Source organism: Hippoglossus stenolepis, chromosome 7 (genome assembly GCF_022539355.2).
Source record: "Hippoglossus stenolepis isolate QCI-W04-F060 chromosome 7, HSTE1.2, whole genome shotgun sequence".
Taxonomy (NCBI): domain Eukaryota; kingdom Metazoa; phylum Chordata; class Actinopteri; order Pleuronectiformes; family Pleuronectidae; genus Hippoglossus; species Hippoglossus stenolepis.
Genome location: NC_061489.1, coordinates 16690776 through 16707981, shown reverse-complemented (window position 1 = coordinate 16707981; position 17206 = coordinate 16690776). Strand labels below are relative to the sequence as shown.

The following is a 17206-nucleotide window of genomic DNA, read 5'->3' as shown; positions in this document are numbered from 1 at the left end:
CAGGAAATCTGTTTTTCAACATTCAATTATTGGTTGATTTCTCCTCACAGAATAATTCATCATTCATTTCTTGATGGAAAGAAACACACATATTTAGGAGACTGATATTTACCAGTGTGTGCAATTTGGTGCAGATCCACATTAAAATGAAATAAAAAAGGATCTAGTGAATTTAAATGTGGTTTCATATGGGGACTGTATGTCGGTATGCACCTAATACATCTGGAGTGTGAACTTGTAGTGGAAAAAATGTAATCCCTTGAATGAAATGTGAGCAGAAAAAAAATCTGTATGTGTTTGTGGGACCGAAATGTGAACTCTGTTATCGGGCTAAGATCAGAGTACAAGGTAATTATTGACTGAAGAGCCTTCTTTACAGCAATGTTTACAGTGTGTGTGTCTGTGTGTGTGTCTTCACAAGTGTCATTCCTCTCCTTAAACATTCTTTTTGATTTGATGATATAACCGAGGGATGCCTGCGTTTTTTGTTTTGAATTACAGGTGAAAATAATTCACCTGAAACCCACCCAGAAGTGTAGTAATAAGAGCTTGTGTGTGTGTGATGTAAGTCAGCCGCTGTATGTGTGGACATGATGTGGTCGGGAGGGGCTGAGGGAGCGATAAGGAAGTGTGACCAGGTTGTCAGATGGATACTGCAGCACCTTTAGAGCCTCACTTGTCCCTCTCTCCTGGCTGTGATCATTCCTCTCCCTTCCTTCAACACCATTATGGATCTTCTGTCAATCACAGGAGGGGTTTTGAACAGAGCAGCTGCTCTGACTGACACCAGTTATCTCCTTCAAGTGGAACTCTGAAACAAGGTGGACTCCCTCAGCATGCTGAACCATCCTCCTCCTCACACACTTCAGTGGCTCTCGCTGTGCACCCTGCTGTCGGTGTGTTGCTGGAACAAGGCCGCCTGTTCTCCTGGGGAGGGCAGGGAGATTTGGCAGCAGCCCAAGCCAGACCCCATCAAAGCCCAGTCTTTCCTTCATGACACCTTCCCCTCAGGATTCCTCTGGGGCTCAGGGACGTCTGCCTTCCAGACAGAAGGAGCCTGGGACCAGGAGGGGAAGGGAGCCTCCATTTGGGACCATTTCACCCACTCATCTGTCAGTGGTGATTTGGCAACCGAGGCTCCCAATGTGGCCAGTGATGGCTACACTCACTGGGAAGAAGATGTCAAGGCTCTGGAGTTGCTGGGTGTGAGATCATACTCCTTCTCTCTCTCATGGCCCAGGTTGTTTCCTGATGGGAACGCCAGGAGCCAGCCCAACAGGGCCGCTGTGGAGCATTACAGCCGCCTCATAGAGAGGCTTCTGGAGAAGAAAATCGAGCCCATCGTCACTCTGCATCACTGGGACCTGCCACAGGCCCTGCAGGAGCGATATGGAGGCTGGAAGAATGACACACTGGTGGGACTGTTCGAGGAGTATGCTGCCTTTTGTTTCCACACATTTGGGAGTCGTGTAAGATACTGGCTCACGATGCATAACCCCTACCTGGTGGCTGTGCAGGGGTACGGGACAGGTGTGCACGCCCCTGGAGAGACAGGGGGTCCCTCTGCTTCTCTTATCGTGGCCCACAACCTGATCAGGGTAAGTTAGACTGGAGCCTGTTCTGCTGCTGGGCTGTATAAGAAAATGTATCTCATAGTGCAGGCCGTCTGTAAACTTTGAACTTGTGCAACTTTTATCAGTTTATGACATTGAATATTTGCATCGTCCAATTGATTTTGAGGTCATAAGACAGTGATTCTAACACAGACGAGACCCTTGCTCTCATATTTTGTTCAAGCAATCAAGTTAAATCAATGACACGTTTTATTGCATTGTAACATACACTGATGCAAAGCTTACCTCTAATACAACTTTTAAAAGATCAGCTTGTCATATTTCGTTTCAACAGGTTTGTGATCGGTAAACAGGAAAGATTAATTGGTGTCAAAGTCCACCACATCAGCACTTCTGTGCTGGAGAGAAGCAGCATGTGACAGGAAGTCATGGAGATATGCTTCATTAATAATCACTTATGATTGTGCAGTCGAGTGTTGAGCACAGAAGAAAGCACAAGCAAAAAACAATTCTATGAGTCTAATAGATTTGTTTTCATAATGACTCCACCGAGGAAGTCATGACTCTGGTCCCACTTGTTGGTTTGCATGACATCTAAAGAATGAGGGTAGAAAGTTAGGTCAGTTTATGGAGGAGGAATAAATCATTTGCAGAGCTACAATGATTCTGGGCTGGATCCAAATGTTTGTTTTTTCTAATTTATTCAATATAGAAGATTGAAGATTGTGCAGCCTTTGATACAAGAATGCACTTTTTAAAAAAAAATTAAAATTCCTGTCCTGTCAATAAATGCAAAATGCCCCTAAAAACATCTTTAAGAAACAGATCTACACCTGTGCTTTTTTACTGCTACATGCAATGTTGTCAAAGAAAATCTACTATTATATAATGGTGATTTTGCTTTAGATCACTGTGCAGTGCATCATAATATGTCTTCTATGATTTTCAGGCACATGCCAAAGCATGGCACACCTACAACACCCACTTTCGCCCAACTCAGAGGGGTAAAGTATCCATTGTTCTGGGATCCCACTGGATCGAACCTCAGAGCGGCCAGGCCACAGCTGCCAACGTTGAGCTGTGCCAGGAGTCAATAGAGGCTGTGCTCGGCTGGTTTTCCAACCCCATCTTTGGAGACGGGGACTATCCGGTGTCTTTCAGATCCAAGCATGGGGCCCTCCTGCCCACGTTCACCCCTGAGGAGAAGCTCTGGGTGCAGAAAACAGCCGACTTTTTCGCTCTCTCCTTCGGGCCTTACAACCTCCGTCTGGGTCGGACCCTGATCCAGTATGGGCAGACTGTGACCCCAGACCTGAGGCGCATGTTGAGCTGGATAAAGCTGGAGTATGGGGACCTGAGTGTGCTGGTGGCTGAGGGAGGCTGGTTCTCTGAAGCAGGGGTGGGAAGGGAGGACACAGTGTCCATTTATCTGATGAAGAGTTTTATCAACCAGGTCCTGCAAGGTAATCGAAGAACTGGAAAGATCAAAATAATGTAATGAAATCATAACATAAATATGTTAAATCCGTTTGTCTCTATTATTGCTGTCTTTTCTGTTACAGCGATTAAGTTCGATGGTGTGCAGGTGTTTGGCTACGTCGCCTGGTCTTTGGTGGATGGATTTGAGTGGAATTATGGCTACACTGTCAGAAGAGGCCTTTTCTACATTGACTTCAGCCAATCAAACCCAACCAGGACCCCCAAGACGTCTGCTCTGTACTACAAACGTGTTGTCGCTGACAACGGCTTCCTCAAAGGTGAAACCTCCAGTGAGGTCAAGGGTCGTTTCCCGTGTGACTTTCACTGGGGTATTGCTGACTCCACTTTACAGGTGAGAGGACAAGAGGGGGATTTTGCTGAAGAAAATGCTTAATAATGGTTCCTACCACTTTGACTTTGTCTTTTATGTTGTGGCAGGTCCACTTCAACCCTTTCTCACCACAGTTTACTGACCCACATCTGTACAGCTGGAACCTGACGGGAGACGGATCATTGCGTCCCGTCCCAGGGGTGAAGCTCCGCATTAGACCAGCCCAGTGCACTGACTATTTGGCGATTCGTGGTCACCTTCGCTTGTTCGCATCCACTGGGGCATCTCACTACCGCTTCGCCCTAAACTGGTCTCTGATTTTACCCCATGGTGACCTCTCTCAGGTGAACTCCGAGGCTTTGAGGTAAATAATAAATACATGCACGTCAACATGATCTGTCACAGTTTCAGTCATCCCAACATCCAGCGCCAATTTGGATTTAAAGATGAGCCCCACTGTCTTTATCTGAGTCAGTCTTTAATTCATAATTCTAAATTTTGTTTCCCCTTTGTTATTACATCTGAAAGGTACTACCGCTGTGTCCTGACCGAGCTCAAGAAGCTAAACCTGGAGGCAGTCGTGATCCTCTACTACCCCACACACAGAGCTCCAAATCTGGGTTTGCCAGTTCAAATCCATGCCTCTGGGGGTTGGCTCAACCACAGCACAGTAGAAGCTTTTCAGGAATATGCAGCTCTGTGCTACGAGCAGCTGGGGCCCTGGGTTGGATACTGGATCACCATCAATGAGCCGAACAGACTCGTAGATGTTTATTCTGATGGGAAAGAAAAGCATCAAGCAGCTCACAATCTTCTTCTGGCTCATGCGAAAGCGTGGAGGTCATATGAGAAGGGACAATACAGAGAGCAGAGAGGAATGGTATCACTCGCACTACATGCGGACTGGGCTGAGCCGGCCAACCCCTTCCTGGACTCGCATACGGCAGCAGCACAGAGATTCCTCTTGTTTGAACTCGGTCGCTTTTTAGACCCGTTACTGGGAACAAGATATGAGGAGAAGCATAGCGAGGGGGGGTACCCACAAGAAATGAAGGCTTACCTGGAGGCGAGAGCTCGAGTGATGGGCCTCCCTGAATCTCCTCTACCTAGTTTTACTGACACGGAGAAGGAGGAGCTGAGAGGGGCTTTGAATTTTATAGCACTGAACCATTTTACCACCCGGTTGGTGTCTCCTTATCCTCACACACAGGCTGGTTCTCAGCAGAAGAAACAACCCCCTGATCACGACTGTCTGACCCTCTCTGATCCCACCTGGCCTTCATCCAGCCTGGGGCAGGCTATCGTACCCTGGGGCCTGAGGAGTATCCTGAACTGGGTGAGCCACAGATATGGAGACGCTCTACCCATCATTGTGACAGCCAGCGGGGTCGATGATCAGGCTCCCGGAGAGGACAAACTCAGGCAACACTACCTCAGGAGTTACCTGCAAGAGTCTCTGAAAGGTGGGACATGGATTTCACATATATCATGTTGTTGTTGTCTGATCCAAAATGTGTAGAGAAATCATGTTTCAGTAGGAACTAATATGGCTGTCAGCAGAGCACATACCTCCGCCAAAGCCCAACAGTTTCCTTTAAATTCAGTCAAGCTGCACCAAAGTACACATCCTCATAGATATCAGTTCCCTGAATGTACGAATTATTCTCTGACAAAATGGTGAACATTTAAAAAAACGCTCCATTTTGCAATGTTAAAGAAAGTGAAAAAAACTAATCTGGATCTGCACCAAAATGTAACCAAATGTTATTCTCTGACCCTATCCACATCCTTTCACCAATTTTCATGGTAATCCGTTCAGTAATCCATTCAAACTAACAAACACAGGGATAGAAATAAAAACATAACCTCCTTGGTGCAGGGAACAAAATGGAGATCTGCAGCATTCAGGAGGTTGAGACATAGATACAGCTCCACGGCCATTAGGGATTTTATGGCCACATTGCTTTATACTATAAAACTTAATGAGGAACCATAAATATCATAAAAACATAGAAGGCGGAGAAACACTGTACAGCAGCAATGCATATCAGTGTTGACTTCATACTTTGCCCTTTATGGCTCTCTTGCACATATGTGTCTTTTTCTCAGAGGTTAACCATTGTGTATCTGATTCAAAACAACATTTAGGTTATTCATTGAAAAGGAGGAGAAAGTAGAGGAATGATTCTAATCCTGATTGTCTTTCTTTGCAGCTCGACAGTTAGATGGGGTCAACCTGCAGGGCTTCTACATGTGGAAACTGCAAGATCGACACGTCCCCCAGTTCGGCCTTTTCACTTCGACCCATCACCAGTCCAAAGCCAAGGCCTCTGTCGCCGTCTACAGAGAAATCATCACTCACAGCGGTTTCCCAGAGGACGACACTGCTCTGACCTGCAGGTTCAGCGAGCTGCACGAACGCTGCTCTGTGTGTGCATGGATGCTCAAGAACAAAACCATGTTGTTTTTCGGAGGCTGCCTCCTGATAACAGCTGTGATGTTGGCAGCGCTCGTCATCTCTGTCATCGTCGCCAAGAGAAACCAAGCGAGGGGTGGAGGGAGGAGGACGGACAGGATGCACAGGAGGAGGAGAAGGGAAGGAGTTCCTGTATTCTTATGTCCGCCTGTCGTTAAGTGCAAACGGTAGAAAAGGTCGACTCTGTACAAACTGTGTGCAACTCACTGGATCTGTTATTGTGCCTGCTCCATTAATACTTGGGTGATCAGTTTACCCACAATCACAATCATTTATTTTGCTGTAATAACAAGTTATTTAATGGAGGGCAATGACTTAGGGGGATTTTAAAAGCTAATATATCTGTATATTAAAAGACCCTGGGATGGTAACATTCATATGTTAAACTTATTCAAAACTTGATTATGTGAGCTCTGTAGTTCACAGTAAAGAAATTAACTTTTCATAAATATTGACCCTATTTTTGACCTTCACTGGGTGGAGAAAATATGCCAATGTCAATGATTCTAATATTGTAAAAAAGTTAGTCAGAGAAGACTGTATTGTATATATCAGACTAAATGTGACTTTAATATTGTATTTTACATCATATAATATAAGTTTAGCTCAGATTGTATTAATTTTGTAAGAAAGACGACATGGTGTCCACTTCATTCAAACAGGAGGAGTGATGTGGGCCCCAGTAAACACAGTAAACAGTGTCTATTTCCATGGTTCCATTGTACTTTCTTGATTCTTGTTGTTCTGGGTTTGTACCCTCATGGTTGAATGCACTTATTGTAAGTCGCTTTGGATAAAAGCCGTCAGCTAAATGAAATGTAATGTAATGTAATGATGGTAAAATGATGCCCCCTAGTGTTGCTTTTTTTCAGCCTTTTCACTGTAAAATGCAGGTCTGTCCTTTCTTAACAGAGGTAGAAGAATACCAAAAGTGCATGAAATGCTCTTGTTTCCAGAGAGGAAGCATCATGGCTACAGAAGTTGGGGATCCATTTGCGTTTTGAAAGATGTCATGATTGTGGCTTTTTAAAGTTTGTGTGGCAAAACATATGGATGCATCACTTGAATAATATAATATTCACTTGAATAATAAGTCTTTTTAATTGCTCTTCAGAAGTGCAATGTGCTTCACTGAGGATTTTCTGCTCACTGAAAATATTTGCTTTTAAATTAATCGGTTTCTATATCTGTCTTAAAACATATATTCCATTTTATATTTGTATGAGAGACAGACACACTGATTTAATTCCAATTATTAGACAAAATGGCTGCATACTGATTTTAAAACCAACTCACCATGCTTGCACAATGCATAAGAAATATATATATATATGAATTAATATACTTCAATATTTCATTTATAACATTAATAAAGAATGCTGCAGATGATAACAAAAACTTTTGCATTGTCATTTATTTAATGGATGGCTGAGCCTCTTTCTAACCCATTTTAGCTGTTTTGTTATCTATCTCTTTATTGATTACTTCTATATTTTATCATAATTTAGCATATCAAAATTATATTGACATAACACAATCCATTGTAAAAAATAAAATAGAGTAGAAAGTGCAGATATTAACTGATATATGAAGTGCTGGAAGAGTGAAAAGTACCTGGAAATAAATCTGATTAAATCAAGTACAGGTACATGAAAAATGGGTAACTGCAGTAAATGTACTCAGTTACATCCCACTACTGTGAATAGTGATGTAGAATCTTTGTTTTTCTGTGGCATCCTTATGGACATCACATGGTTTTAAATATTTAATTATTAATATTACTGGGATAATAATGAAGATGATTATCATTATCATCATTATAATAACACAGTCCATTATTCCTCACGAACACAGCAGCCAATGGCAGGAGGCGCTCAGGATGGCAATACAGATCACATGACCCCCTCTCATCCAGACTGCATGCAGTTTGGTATTAAAATGTTTCCAGTACCACGAACCATTGTGTTGTTACACATTTGAGATGACAGATCCGCGCTGAGCTGCTCGAACCGGCCGGAACCTCCCGTCGATCACCTGGACTGACGCCACAGACCGCTGACGACCTCACAGCTGTTATTGTCCAGGTTGTGTGTCCCCCCCCCCTCCTCCTCAAAAAAAAAGTGCAGCGCTCCGGTGGGCTAGAGACGCCAGCTAACGTTTCAGGCAGGTCGGACGGCGGCGAGGCCCCAACCGGGACGGGAGCGCGGGGGAACCATGGCCAACATCGCGGTTCAGAGGATAAAACGGGAATTCAAAGAGGTCCTCAAAAGCGAAGAGGTTAGAAGAAGTCGCCGCTTCTGTTTTTCTGCTTTTCTCTCCGCGACTGCGAGCTGAACGCGAGTGACGCGTCGCTGGCTCAGCTGTCAGCTTGCTAAGCACCGAGCCGCGGCTAGCCTTAGCTAACTGTGTCCGACACGGCTACACAAACGGCGAGCTAACGGTGCCTCTGCGGCGGTGCTACAGACACACGCACAAGCCGCCGCTGCTCGAAAGCACTGGGGCAGATGTTGAAATTCAACCGAGCCTCGAGTTGATGTTGCTAAGTCTGTGGCTAGCTCACCATGCCTTCATTGTATGCTCGCCGAGCTAGCTGTGTTAGCCCCTAGCTAAGATAGTTTGGTGTGGTCCGCCTGTAGCGCTGAAGGTGTGCAGCTTCACGTGTGTCCTCCTCCGGGTGTGGACAACCTCCATCAACACAACCGCGACGTGTTAAAGTCCTAAGATGTGTGCAACAAGTTGAGGTCGACTTTGGCTAATGTTGGGTAGAGGGGGGTGTGTGTGTGTGTGTGTGGGGGGGTCAACTTGTGCTTGCATGGGCAGGTTCGAAGTTCTGATACGGAGCTAAGCTAACTACCTGTCCGCTGAAGTGTAACGTGTTTCCCCCCCTTTTCACCCACTCCAGACGAGCAAAAACCAGATAAAGGTGGATCTGGTGGATGAGAACTTCACAGAACTCAAAGGGGAAATAGCAGGACCACCTGACACACCATATGAAGGTGAGGGGCTCATTCACACTGCCGGCTCACCTGGATGCATGCTTGCACAATGCTATACTGACAACCTGTCTGTTTTTGAGGGCCTCACCGACTATGTCAAGAGGTTTTTCCATAGTAATGTGATCTAGAATAGTATTAACTTCCCTGTTCATTGCATGCTTCAAACAGCCTTAACGTGACTCCCTAAACAATGGTGATACCTGTCATTTCTTCCAGGGGGTAGATATCAACTAGAAATTAAAATTCCAGAGACGTATCCATTCAATCCACCCAAGGTAGGGATTCTTTGCTGCTGTTGTTGCTGATTGTAATCACTTTCTTTGTGTACGATGGCTTCGGAAATGTGCTGTTAGTAATGGTTTTCTCCGTCTCGCTCTTATGTCATCTCTCAGGTGCGGTTTATCACAAAGATCTGGCATCCAAACATCAGCTCAGTCACCGGTGCAATATGTCTGGACATTCTCAAAGACCAGTGGTGAGTGAGTGTGTGCTGGCATTCTTTAAATTCTTCATCCACCATGCATCCTCACAAAATACTTTTCTAGTCATGTGAGACAGTATTTCTCCATGTCAGACAGTATATCTCCTACCAAAATCCATAAGTCATATCCAAGTTACTTTTAATTCAGTGCCCTGTAACGGCTGGATAACACAAGCCTTTTGTCAATAATTACAGCTTGAGAATGATGCAGCTCCAATATGCATTGAACCAAGCTCCCACTTCTTCTAATAAATAATAGGGGCACAGCAGAGTTTAAAAAGGTGAGTGAGCCTAATGTGCCTGAAGTTTAATCTTTGGTGTTCTAAGTATTCAGGTACACAGATCAAATCAAAAACTAGTTTGTCAACAATCTTCAGTATTGAAAATCTTCATGATCTACTCTCATACAATTCCAGGAACTCTTGGGGAACCAAGTCACAAGTCAGAGGCTGTGAGCAGAGATCACTCTTGTATTGTTGTTGCACTAAACAGTGACATGTACTGTATTGTACTTTATGTCCTTTCAGGGCGGCAGCTATGACTCTGAGGACAGTTCTCTTGTCACTACAAGCCTTATTGGCAGCTGCAGAACCAGATGACCCACAGGACGCAGTAGTAGCCAATCAGGTGGGTGTGCATGTATTTAGGATTTGACTTTTGTATGCAATATTATACTATTGCATGACATAATAAAACATTATATTTATTATTGTATTATCCTTAATGCAGTAGCGTGTATAAACGGAATGCTCATCAGTTTTGTGGTTGTAAAGGCTTGGAATTGGATGAATTACATTTCTGAACCAGTTATGAAGAGGGAGTAACAAAGTCTCATCACTGGATTAAAGGAGAGTTGATCGACAAGGTTGACGAGGATTAGGTGTTAAAAGATGGTAAAAACGTTATGGCTGTTTTAAAGGTCCACTGGCTCACCAAGAGACGGGTGAACGTTTCAGAGAGAGAAGCATTGAGTTAGTGACTGTGGTGCAGAGCGCTATACTCTCTACAATGAAACAGCAGCGTAAACATTTTAAAGATCTTTAATGTGATTTATGAGAAGTGGGCCACCATAGTCTGGGTAATTAAACACTGCACACAACTTCAAGAGCAGCAGAAGATTAAAGCTTCCTGCAGCCAAGTCTAACGCACTCTTTTCTTGTGAAATGTTCGATGTAATCCGTTACTCCGGTGTTGTCATGAGTTTATTACCCAGTGAGAAAATTACCACACTGCAGCATCCCTCTTACTGATAATCTTGGGAATCTGTATATTGGACCGTTATAGCTGAGTAAAATGCACAATCAATTCCTCCACCTGCTTAAACATCATCCCCACTATTACTAATATTGATTTTTACTCAGAAGGGATGAAACTGTAAATACATTCTGTGAGCAGCACCACTCACAGCCAAGAAACTGTCACATCATTGGAACTATTTGTCAGAAACATTGTGATATTTATTTACGTCGGTGTAATTAAAACCTACTGTTGCACCTGCCAAGGCAGAGAACTTTGTCTTTCTGGGTAGTGGATGGGGATTTGTTGATGAATTGCTGTAGAGATGCAAACAATCAGTCCATCAATAGATTCGTTCATTGACAAGAAATAAGAGACAAATTATTTAAATAATTTCAAACGTTCTCGGCACCAAAACATTTTCCTGGTTTTACATTTAAGTAAATCGAATATTTTTGGATTTCAACTGTAGCACAGACAAAAAGACATTTAATTAGATCATTTCAAATATCAAATTATTATGATTATGAAAAGTAGCTGGATATTTAAAGCCAATTCCAAGGGACAACTATTATTTTTATTTCTTTGCGGATCCTATCATCTATTTGACACTCCGTTACATATTCTAAACCTTTTTAATATTAAAGCCTTAACTATGAATATAAATATGATGTCCCTGGGAACATTAGCTCAGTGAAAGATGAAATGGCTCTTAAATCTATCATATTTAATAGTTACACCTTCAGGCCCTTTCTTCTTTACATATTATCACTGGAGAGAGGGGACAGGTAGTGTCACATAATATTATTCTGTTAACAAGATACATTTTCGACACCTCCAAGTTTTGCTCTAGAGGAATGCACCTCTGAAAATATCTTTTATGTCAAGTTCATTTGTTTGATTCAGATATTTGTCAGTTCGACAGCCCTGGATTGTTTCCTTTAATGCTTTTACACAGTGTGAATTGATGCTTTATTCATCATTTTTGCACTGCACAAATATCACATATAGGCAGTGACATGTTTGCCCATAATCTGCTCTTCTTATTGAAAAGATTTCTACTAAAACCATAACACCTACATACAATCACCAATCCAGTGTAGAGCAACAGACATCTGTCAATTACCAGCCCTTATCCCAATGAAACGTGCACACAGGAATTAAATAAGATATAGCGTTGTATAGGATTTGTTTTTGTTAAGTTACATTAATGTTTTTAAACCCAAATTCTATTACTGAATGTTAGACATTTGGACAGAGGTCCAGTATGGAGTAGAAACCTGAAGCTGGGCTCATACTACAGGAATTTGGGGCTGATTTAACCCTGATTCAAAGAGCCATAGTTTAACCTCTCAAACTACCTGCAGAGTCATCGCCCGGATAATTATCAAACGTGTTTGAGATTTAGGATTTAAAATTGGGATGATTACATCAATACTTTACCAGTGGAACCAATGAGAGAGACAAGTTGAGTGTTTGAAAAAGCTTCTTCGAAACCAGCTACTGTACGAGTGCGGTGGACATTTGAGTTGGAGTAAAAAGATAACTGCATATAAGTGTTGACACAATACACTGACAATTAAAAAATAGAAGGGCCTTGTTGACTGCGTCTCCTCAACCGTCTTCTCAACTAGAGTCATATCTTCTGCTTTCGTTTTATTACACTGCAAATCATTACTACAAATGGAGCCAGTTGTGGCACTATGCCAGTCTTCATTGTGTTGGTTTTGTTTGCACCTTCTTCCTCACGAGATCATGTAAAAGAGGTGACGTGAGGTGATGTATCGCTGCCTGTGGAGTGATAATCTTAATAATAACCTGCAGTGTGTGATGTGCCATTATTTTCAAATCTCACTGTGTGCAAGCATGTTTGAGATTAGAGAGAAGAATATCTGCAAAGACTCTCCTCGAGTGGGTGATGCAACCTGATTTCAGAATCGGTCCGGATGTTAAAGTAGTCTGAGCTTAATGCTGTTCAGGTGGTTTAGAATATCTTCAGTGAAAATGCTGCTTGAACGTTTGACATTAATAATATTTAGTAAGTCATTACTGTATTAGATAATGGGCTTTTAAAATAAAGTGTGTCGAGTCTGAATATGAAGCTGTAAATCATTTGTTTTATGTAGATAGTCTAATGACTAATATTTTATGATGATGGGAAATCTACACCTGCATTACATGCCAACTATACAAACACAGCGTGAAAACATAAAGCGGAAATGATTGCAGCGCTGCCAGTTCTTCTGGCTCTGACCCGGTGAGCAGCTTTAAAATCTTGCAGAGAATTATGTTATTGGCAACCTGCTGTTGAGCCCAATATACACAATCGTATGGATGGACCATAATTGCACCACTCTTCTCGTATATACTGAGGGATATTCAAAGCAGTAGCTTTATATATATATATATTTCATATGTTGTATAGTCTTAGAACTTTGTATAACTGCAGATTAGAGCTGCAGCTGAAGAGTATTTTCATTCTTTATTAATCTAATTTCTTGGTGAACTGATCAGCCATTTGTCTTATTACCAAGCCAACATATTGCAAAAATGCAATATCCAAAATGTTTATTGAAAATGAATTGATCAAAATAAGCGGTTAAACGGTTAAAGATGAACATTCCTGGTGAAAGCCATTCTCTCCAACTTGATCTAAACTGCGTAGAAAAGTAGAAAGCGTTGACTGTGGTATGTTGCCACAACCCCACTAATGTTTTTCACATTTGTTCACGCAGTACAAGCAGAACCCGGAGATGTTCAAACAGACAGCGAGGCTCTGGTCTCATGTCTATGCAGGAGCTCCCGTCTCTAGTGCAGAGTACACACGCAAAATAGACAAACTCTGTGCCATGGGCTTTGAAAGAGTAAGTATCTATGAATTTTTTTTCACTCCACTATGTTGCATTGCACGGCTGAATCATGCTGCAGAATCAGACCATGGTGCTGACTATTTTTTTTTGTCTTTCTCCCTAGAATGCAGTAATAGTGGCGTTGTCGTCGAAATCCTGGGATGTGGGGACAGCAACAGAGCTACTGCTCAGTAACTGAATCTCACACCCCCTCCATCTTCCTCTTGATCCCTCTCTTCCCCACTTCACACATACACACCCTCTTCTCCTCCAAATCCCAGCTGTCTGAAGGCCCGTCTCTTCCACCTCTGTTTCACAGTGGAATCCTCACCTTCACACACCCCCCCCTCTCCTCCATCCCTCTCTCTCTCTCTCCCCCCTCTGTGTGGCATCCCTCCTCCCTCCTCGTCACCTCTGCTGTAACTCACACACTCCAGTCGGTCGCTCTGTGAGCTCTTATCTCTGGTTTCTTTAAGTCCATTCAACATTCCACTCAGCACTACAATCAAAAGTCCAACCACATCTCCACCCCCTTTGAATTAAATGCCAGACTTAAGACCCCACCCACACCTGTTAGTCTCCCGGCTTTTCTGGCTGTGTCCAAGAAGCGGCTGTCAGCAGCTTATCTTTGCCTATGCAGTGCATTTTATTTTCATTTGTGGGAACCTTTTGTAGGAGAAAGTCAAGCCATTCAGGGAGGCTCTTCTGGACCTGGACCTGATTTTTACACACTTTGGTCTTGCTTTCTAAACAGGGGATTAGCCGAGTCCTAGACTTTTAAACTGGTACCAGAGCTACCATCACTCACACATTAATAACCACGCACTTTGGGCTACTCTATGGTGGCATAGGGTTCTCTAAACTTAGTAGTAAGTTTAAATTTTACCATCATTGGTTTTTTTTGCGGCACGGTGGTGCAGTGGTTCACTCTGTCGCCTCACAGCATGAAGGTTCGTGAATGAGTGTAAATGGTTGTTGTTCTCCAGGGTTTACCTGCCTCTCACCCAATGTCCGCTGGGATTGGAATAGATGAGTTTTTGAGGGCAGTATAACAATATTTTTCTCATAACATTTGGACATTAAACAAAAAAATGGTGTTAAAGTAAATCTAGCGCACCTAGTAGCAAATATGAAATATGATTTTATGACAGAGTCGGACGAAGCTTGTTCCCTGTTCTGTAAACCAGATCATAAAGTGGTACTGAGGTGTAGACATACTCATTTTCATGCCACGTTTTCCCCACTTCAGCCGTCTGATGAACCCAAAGCCCCCCCACTCCCTCCACCTGTACCTTTCCCCACAATTTTTTTTAAAGGAAATGATTTGGTTTTGGTCGCCTCCCACAGGAATTCATTTGGATTCTTGTTTTTAAACCAAGAGAAAACTAAACAAACAGAGAAAAATAATCATGTTCAGCAGCAACACAACCCTACACAACCTGTCTGGATGGGAATCGTTCCAAACGAGTTTGAAAAATATTGCATCATCTAAACTACGGCAACAGATAAATATGTCAAAAATGATTCATCTGTAAATAAAGATATTAAAGTCTGTGTAAATTAAATCCACACGCTGTCCTGTCTGTGTTGCCGCTTCAAGACACATCTCTGTTGTGTGATAGTTGACAGATGGAATATCCAACCCCACCTCAAGGAAATGCAACAAATCTACACATCATGTAAAAACTACCTAGAAACAACCTTCAGTTCAGTCAGTATTTGATCGTCAATCTCAGTTTCATTTCAGCCACATCATGATCTATCGAGGGACCTTGAGTGCGTGATGCTGTTTGGAATCCGGCATGTGTTTATGAGCTTGTTTGGCTGTGCATACATTTGAATAAAAAGTAGTGCAAGGCGCTAAATTTCCAAGACCATCGGAAATTCAACCTACAGGGAATTAGATCGCTAGTGAAAATGGAGCAAGGAAGCCAATTTAGATGAAGAATGAGCTTGCAGAAGAACTGGAGAATGGATTATGCATATTGGAATTTGGACTTTGGACTTTTACAGTAGTGCACTGCTGTGTCCTTAAGTTCCTGGTTGTGGAAAGTGAATTTAAATCCTCAACAAGAAAGCGATTGCCCGGCTGCTTCTCATAATGTTCGGATAACCTTGCTGAGGTAAACAGGATGAGTACAGTAACAGATGGCCTGCCTGGTAACATGTTGTGTTATGCTGAATCTCTCCAGGACAGCCTGGCAGAATACTGAACGTTGGTTTTCAGCATGCATGCTTGCGCCTCACAGGAGAGAAGCTGCCACATGGATGTGTGTGCGTCTGCTAATCAACAGCCGGTGTCGTGTCGATCTGTGAGTGTGCCGCGCTGCACCTGCTACACAACCAATCCAGCCTCAGGTTTACCAAAGTCCCCTAATGACAAACTCTCATTTTCTATCCTTTGGCATATGTCTCTCGTGTATCTGACATATCTGGAACTCCTCCAAGCATCCCAGAGCAGAGGGCTGTACAACAGAGAGCTGAATATGAGATTTGGGGGGAGAAAAAAAGAGCAAAATAACAGCCCTGAGATAATCACTGTGCTATTAAAATGCACTCAAAATAAATTAACTTGTTGCATTATTACAGTGTTGAAGCCTCCATAGGACTGATGTCCCCTCAGCGCACCTCGTTGGCTACAGTTTGTTCCCGCCATGCTATAATAAATGAGGCACAGTAACTAAGTTTCTTCAAGGAATTTCACTTTTGTGTAGATTAACATTTATATAGCTTTGTTTAACGGCTTATTATTTGTAGTGTAAAACAATAATGTCTGTGTTCCGCTGTTTATTTCATAAAGCTTTCCTGCCAGCCTCTGTTTGACCTTCACATTTCTGCAAAAAGGATTTTACTGAGGTGGTTATGTTTGAGTTCACAGGCAGAAAAACCTTGTGTGAGGGATGTGGTGGGGGGGGTCATGTATAATGTATACAACTTCTCTGCGGAGCCCAATGAGCTCTTAGCATTTTTGTTACTAGTAACATTTTACATGGCCATGGTCACAGTGGCGAATTCTAACTCATCCTGAAGAATGGCACTGGGGTGTAAACCTTCGCCGAGGTCAAACGGTCCTCCACATGATTGTCTGTAGTTTTTTGCTACACTATGCAACTTTTATAAATCTTAAAATAGCAGCATCAAAATTAGTTTGATGTTTGACTGACTTGGAATAGGGAGAACGGTTCGTCTTTCATTCCCACTCTTCACCCTGAACGTCTGATCTTTCTCTTTGTAATTTTGGACGCAGCTTGGACCAAGCCCTGCATGTTCAAGAGCAATGCCGAACTGTAGATGAGTAAAAAAAAATTAGAAGTCATTAATAATCAGCATTTGTCCCTAATATTCAGCAAGGAAACTTGCTTGAAACAGAGATCTGTGTATTTATTACAGTAGTAGTTCTTTGGGTTCAGGAAGCTGGGGATCATGGGAAATATCCAGAGTCCAGTTGTGTTTCACTTCAGTGAGTGAGACTACGTAGTTGTAGATTGAAAGGCTTGTTTTGTATGTCAAAACCATTTGATCACTGGGACGTGGAGCCCAACAGAATAAATCACTAGGTGTGCCTGCAGAGGGCGCTGTTGCTCAGTAAACGTCACATTGTGTTGCTTTCAAGAAAGTGAAAAAGAAATCCTGCATCTGCCCTTAAATATAAAATGTAATGGTTTCCTCTCTGTTCCAGGCCCCATCCCTCCACCAAGTTTGGTGTAAATAGATTTTGTAGTTTTTACATAATCCAACAATACACCAACAATTAAACCAAAAAACTGACACGAGTGAACACATA

General features: G+C 42.7%; 2 protein-coding genes across 2 annotated transcripts; both read left to right on the top strand.

The window, feature by feature from the left end:
* The first annotated feature begins 6 nt into the window (after window positions 1–6).
* Window positions 7–6575, top strand: klb (klotho beta). The gene is made up of 6 exons (XM_035160659.1): window positions 7–1598; window positions 2524–3037; window positions 3137–3405; window positions 3492–3748; window positions 3913–4847; window positions 5598–6575. Exons 1-6 carry the CDS (start codon window positions 837–839, stop codon window positions 6029–6031), a joined length of 3171 nt encoding a protein of 1056 aa, XP_035016550.1. The 5' UTR covers window positions 7–836; the 3' UTR covers window positions 6032–6575.
* Window positions 6576–7769: 1194 nt separating this feature from the next.
* Window positions 7770–14991, top strand: ube2ka (ubiquitin-conjugating enzyme E2Ka (UBC1 homolog, yeast)). Its single transcript, XM_035161594.2, has 7 exons — window positions 7770–8137; window positions 8763–8856; window positions 9073–9131; window positions 9249–9331; window positions 9865–9964; window positions 13309–13437; window positions 13547–14991. Exons 1-7 carry the CDS (start codon window positions 8075–8077, stop codon window positions 13619–13621), a joined length of 603 nt encoding a protein of 200 aa, XP_035017485.1. The 5' UTR covers window positions 7770–8074; the 3' UTR covers window positions 13622–14991.
* The last annotated feature ends 2215 nt before the right edge of the window (window positions 14992–17206 follow it).

Bases quoted from the DNA above. Each gene is read 5' to 3' on its own strand.
- ube2ka (XM_035161594.2), top strand. From the start codon at position 8,075: ATGGCCAACATCGCGGTTCAGAGGATAAAACGGGAATTCAAAGAGGTC. The intron at 8,138-8,762 runs GTTAGAAGAAGT...CACCCACTCCAG, and splicing joins AGGTCCTCAAAAGCGAAGAG to ACGAGCAAAAACCAGATAAA. The intron at 9,132-9,248 runs GTAGGGATTCTT...GTCATCTCTCAG, and splicing joins ATCCATTCAATCCACCCAAG to GTGCGGTTTATCACAAAGAT.
- klb (XM_035160659.1), top strand. From the start codon at position 837: ATGCTGAACCATCCTCCTCCTCACACACTTCAGTGGCTCTCGCTGTGC. The intron at 3,038-3,136 runs GTAATCGAAGAA...TTTCTGTTACAG, and splicing joins TATCAACCAGGTCCTGCAAG to CGATTAAGTTCGATGGTGTG. The intron at 3,406-3,491 runs GTGAGAGGACAA...ATGTTGTGGCAG, and splicing joins TTGCTGACTCCACTTTACAG to GTCCACTTCAACCCTTTCTC.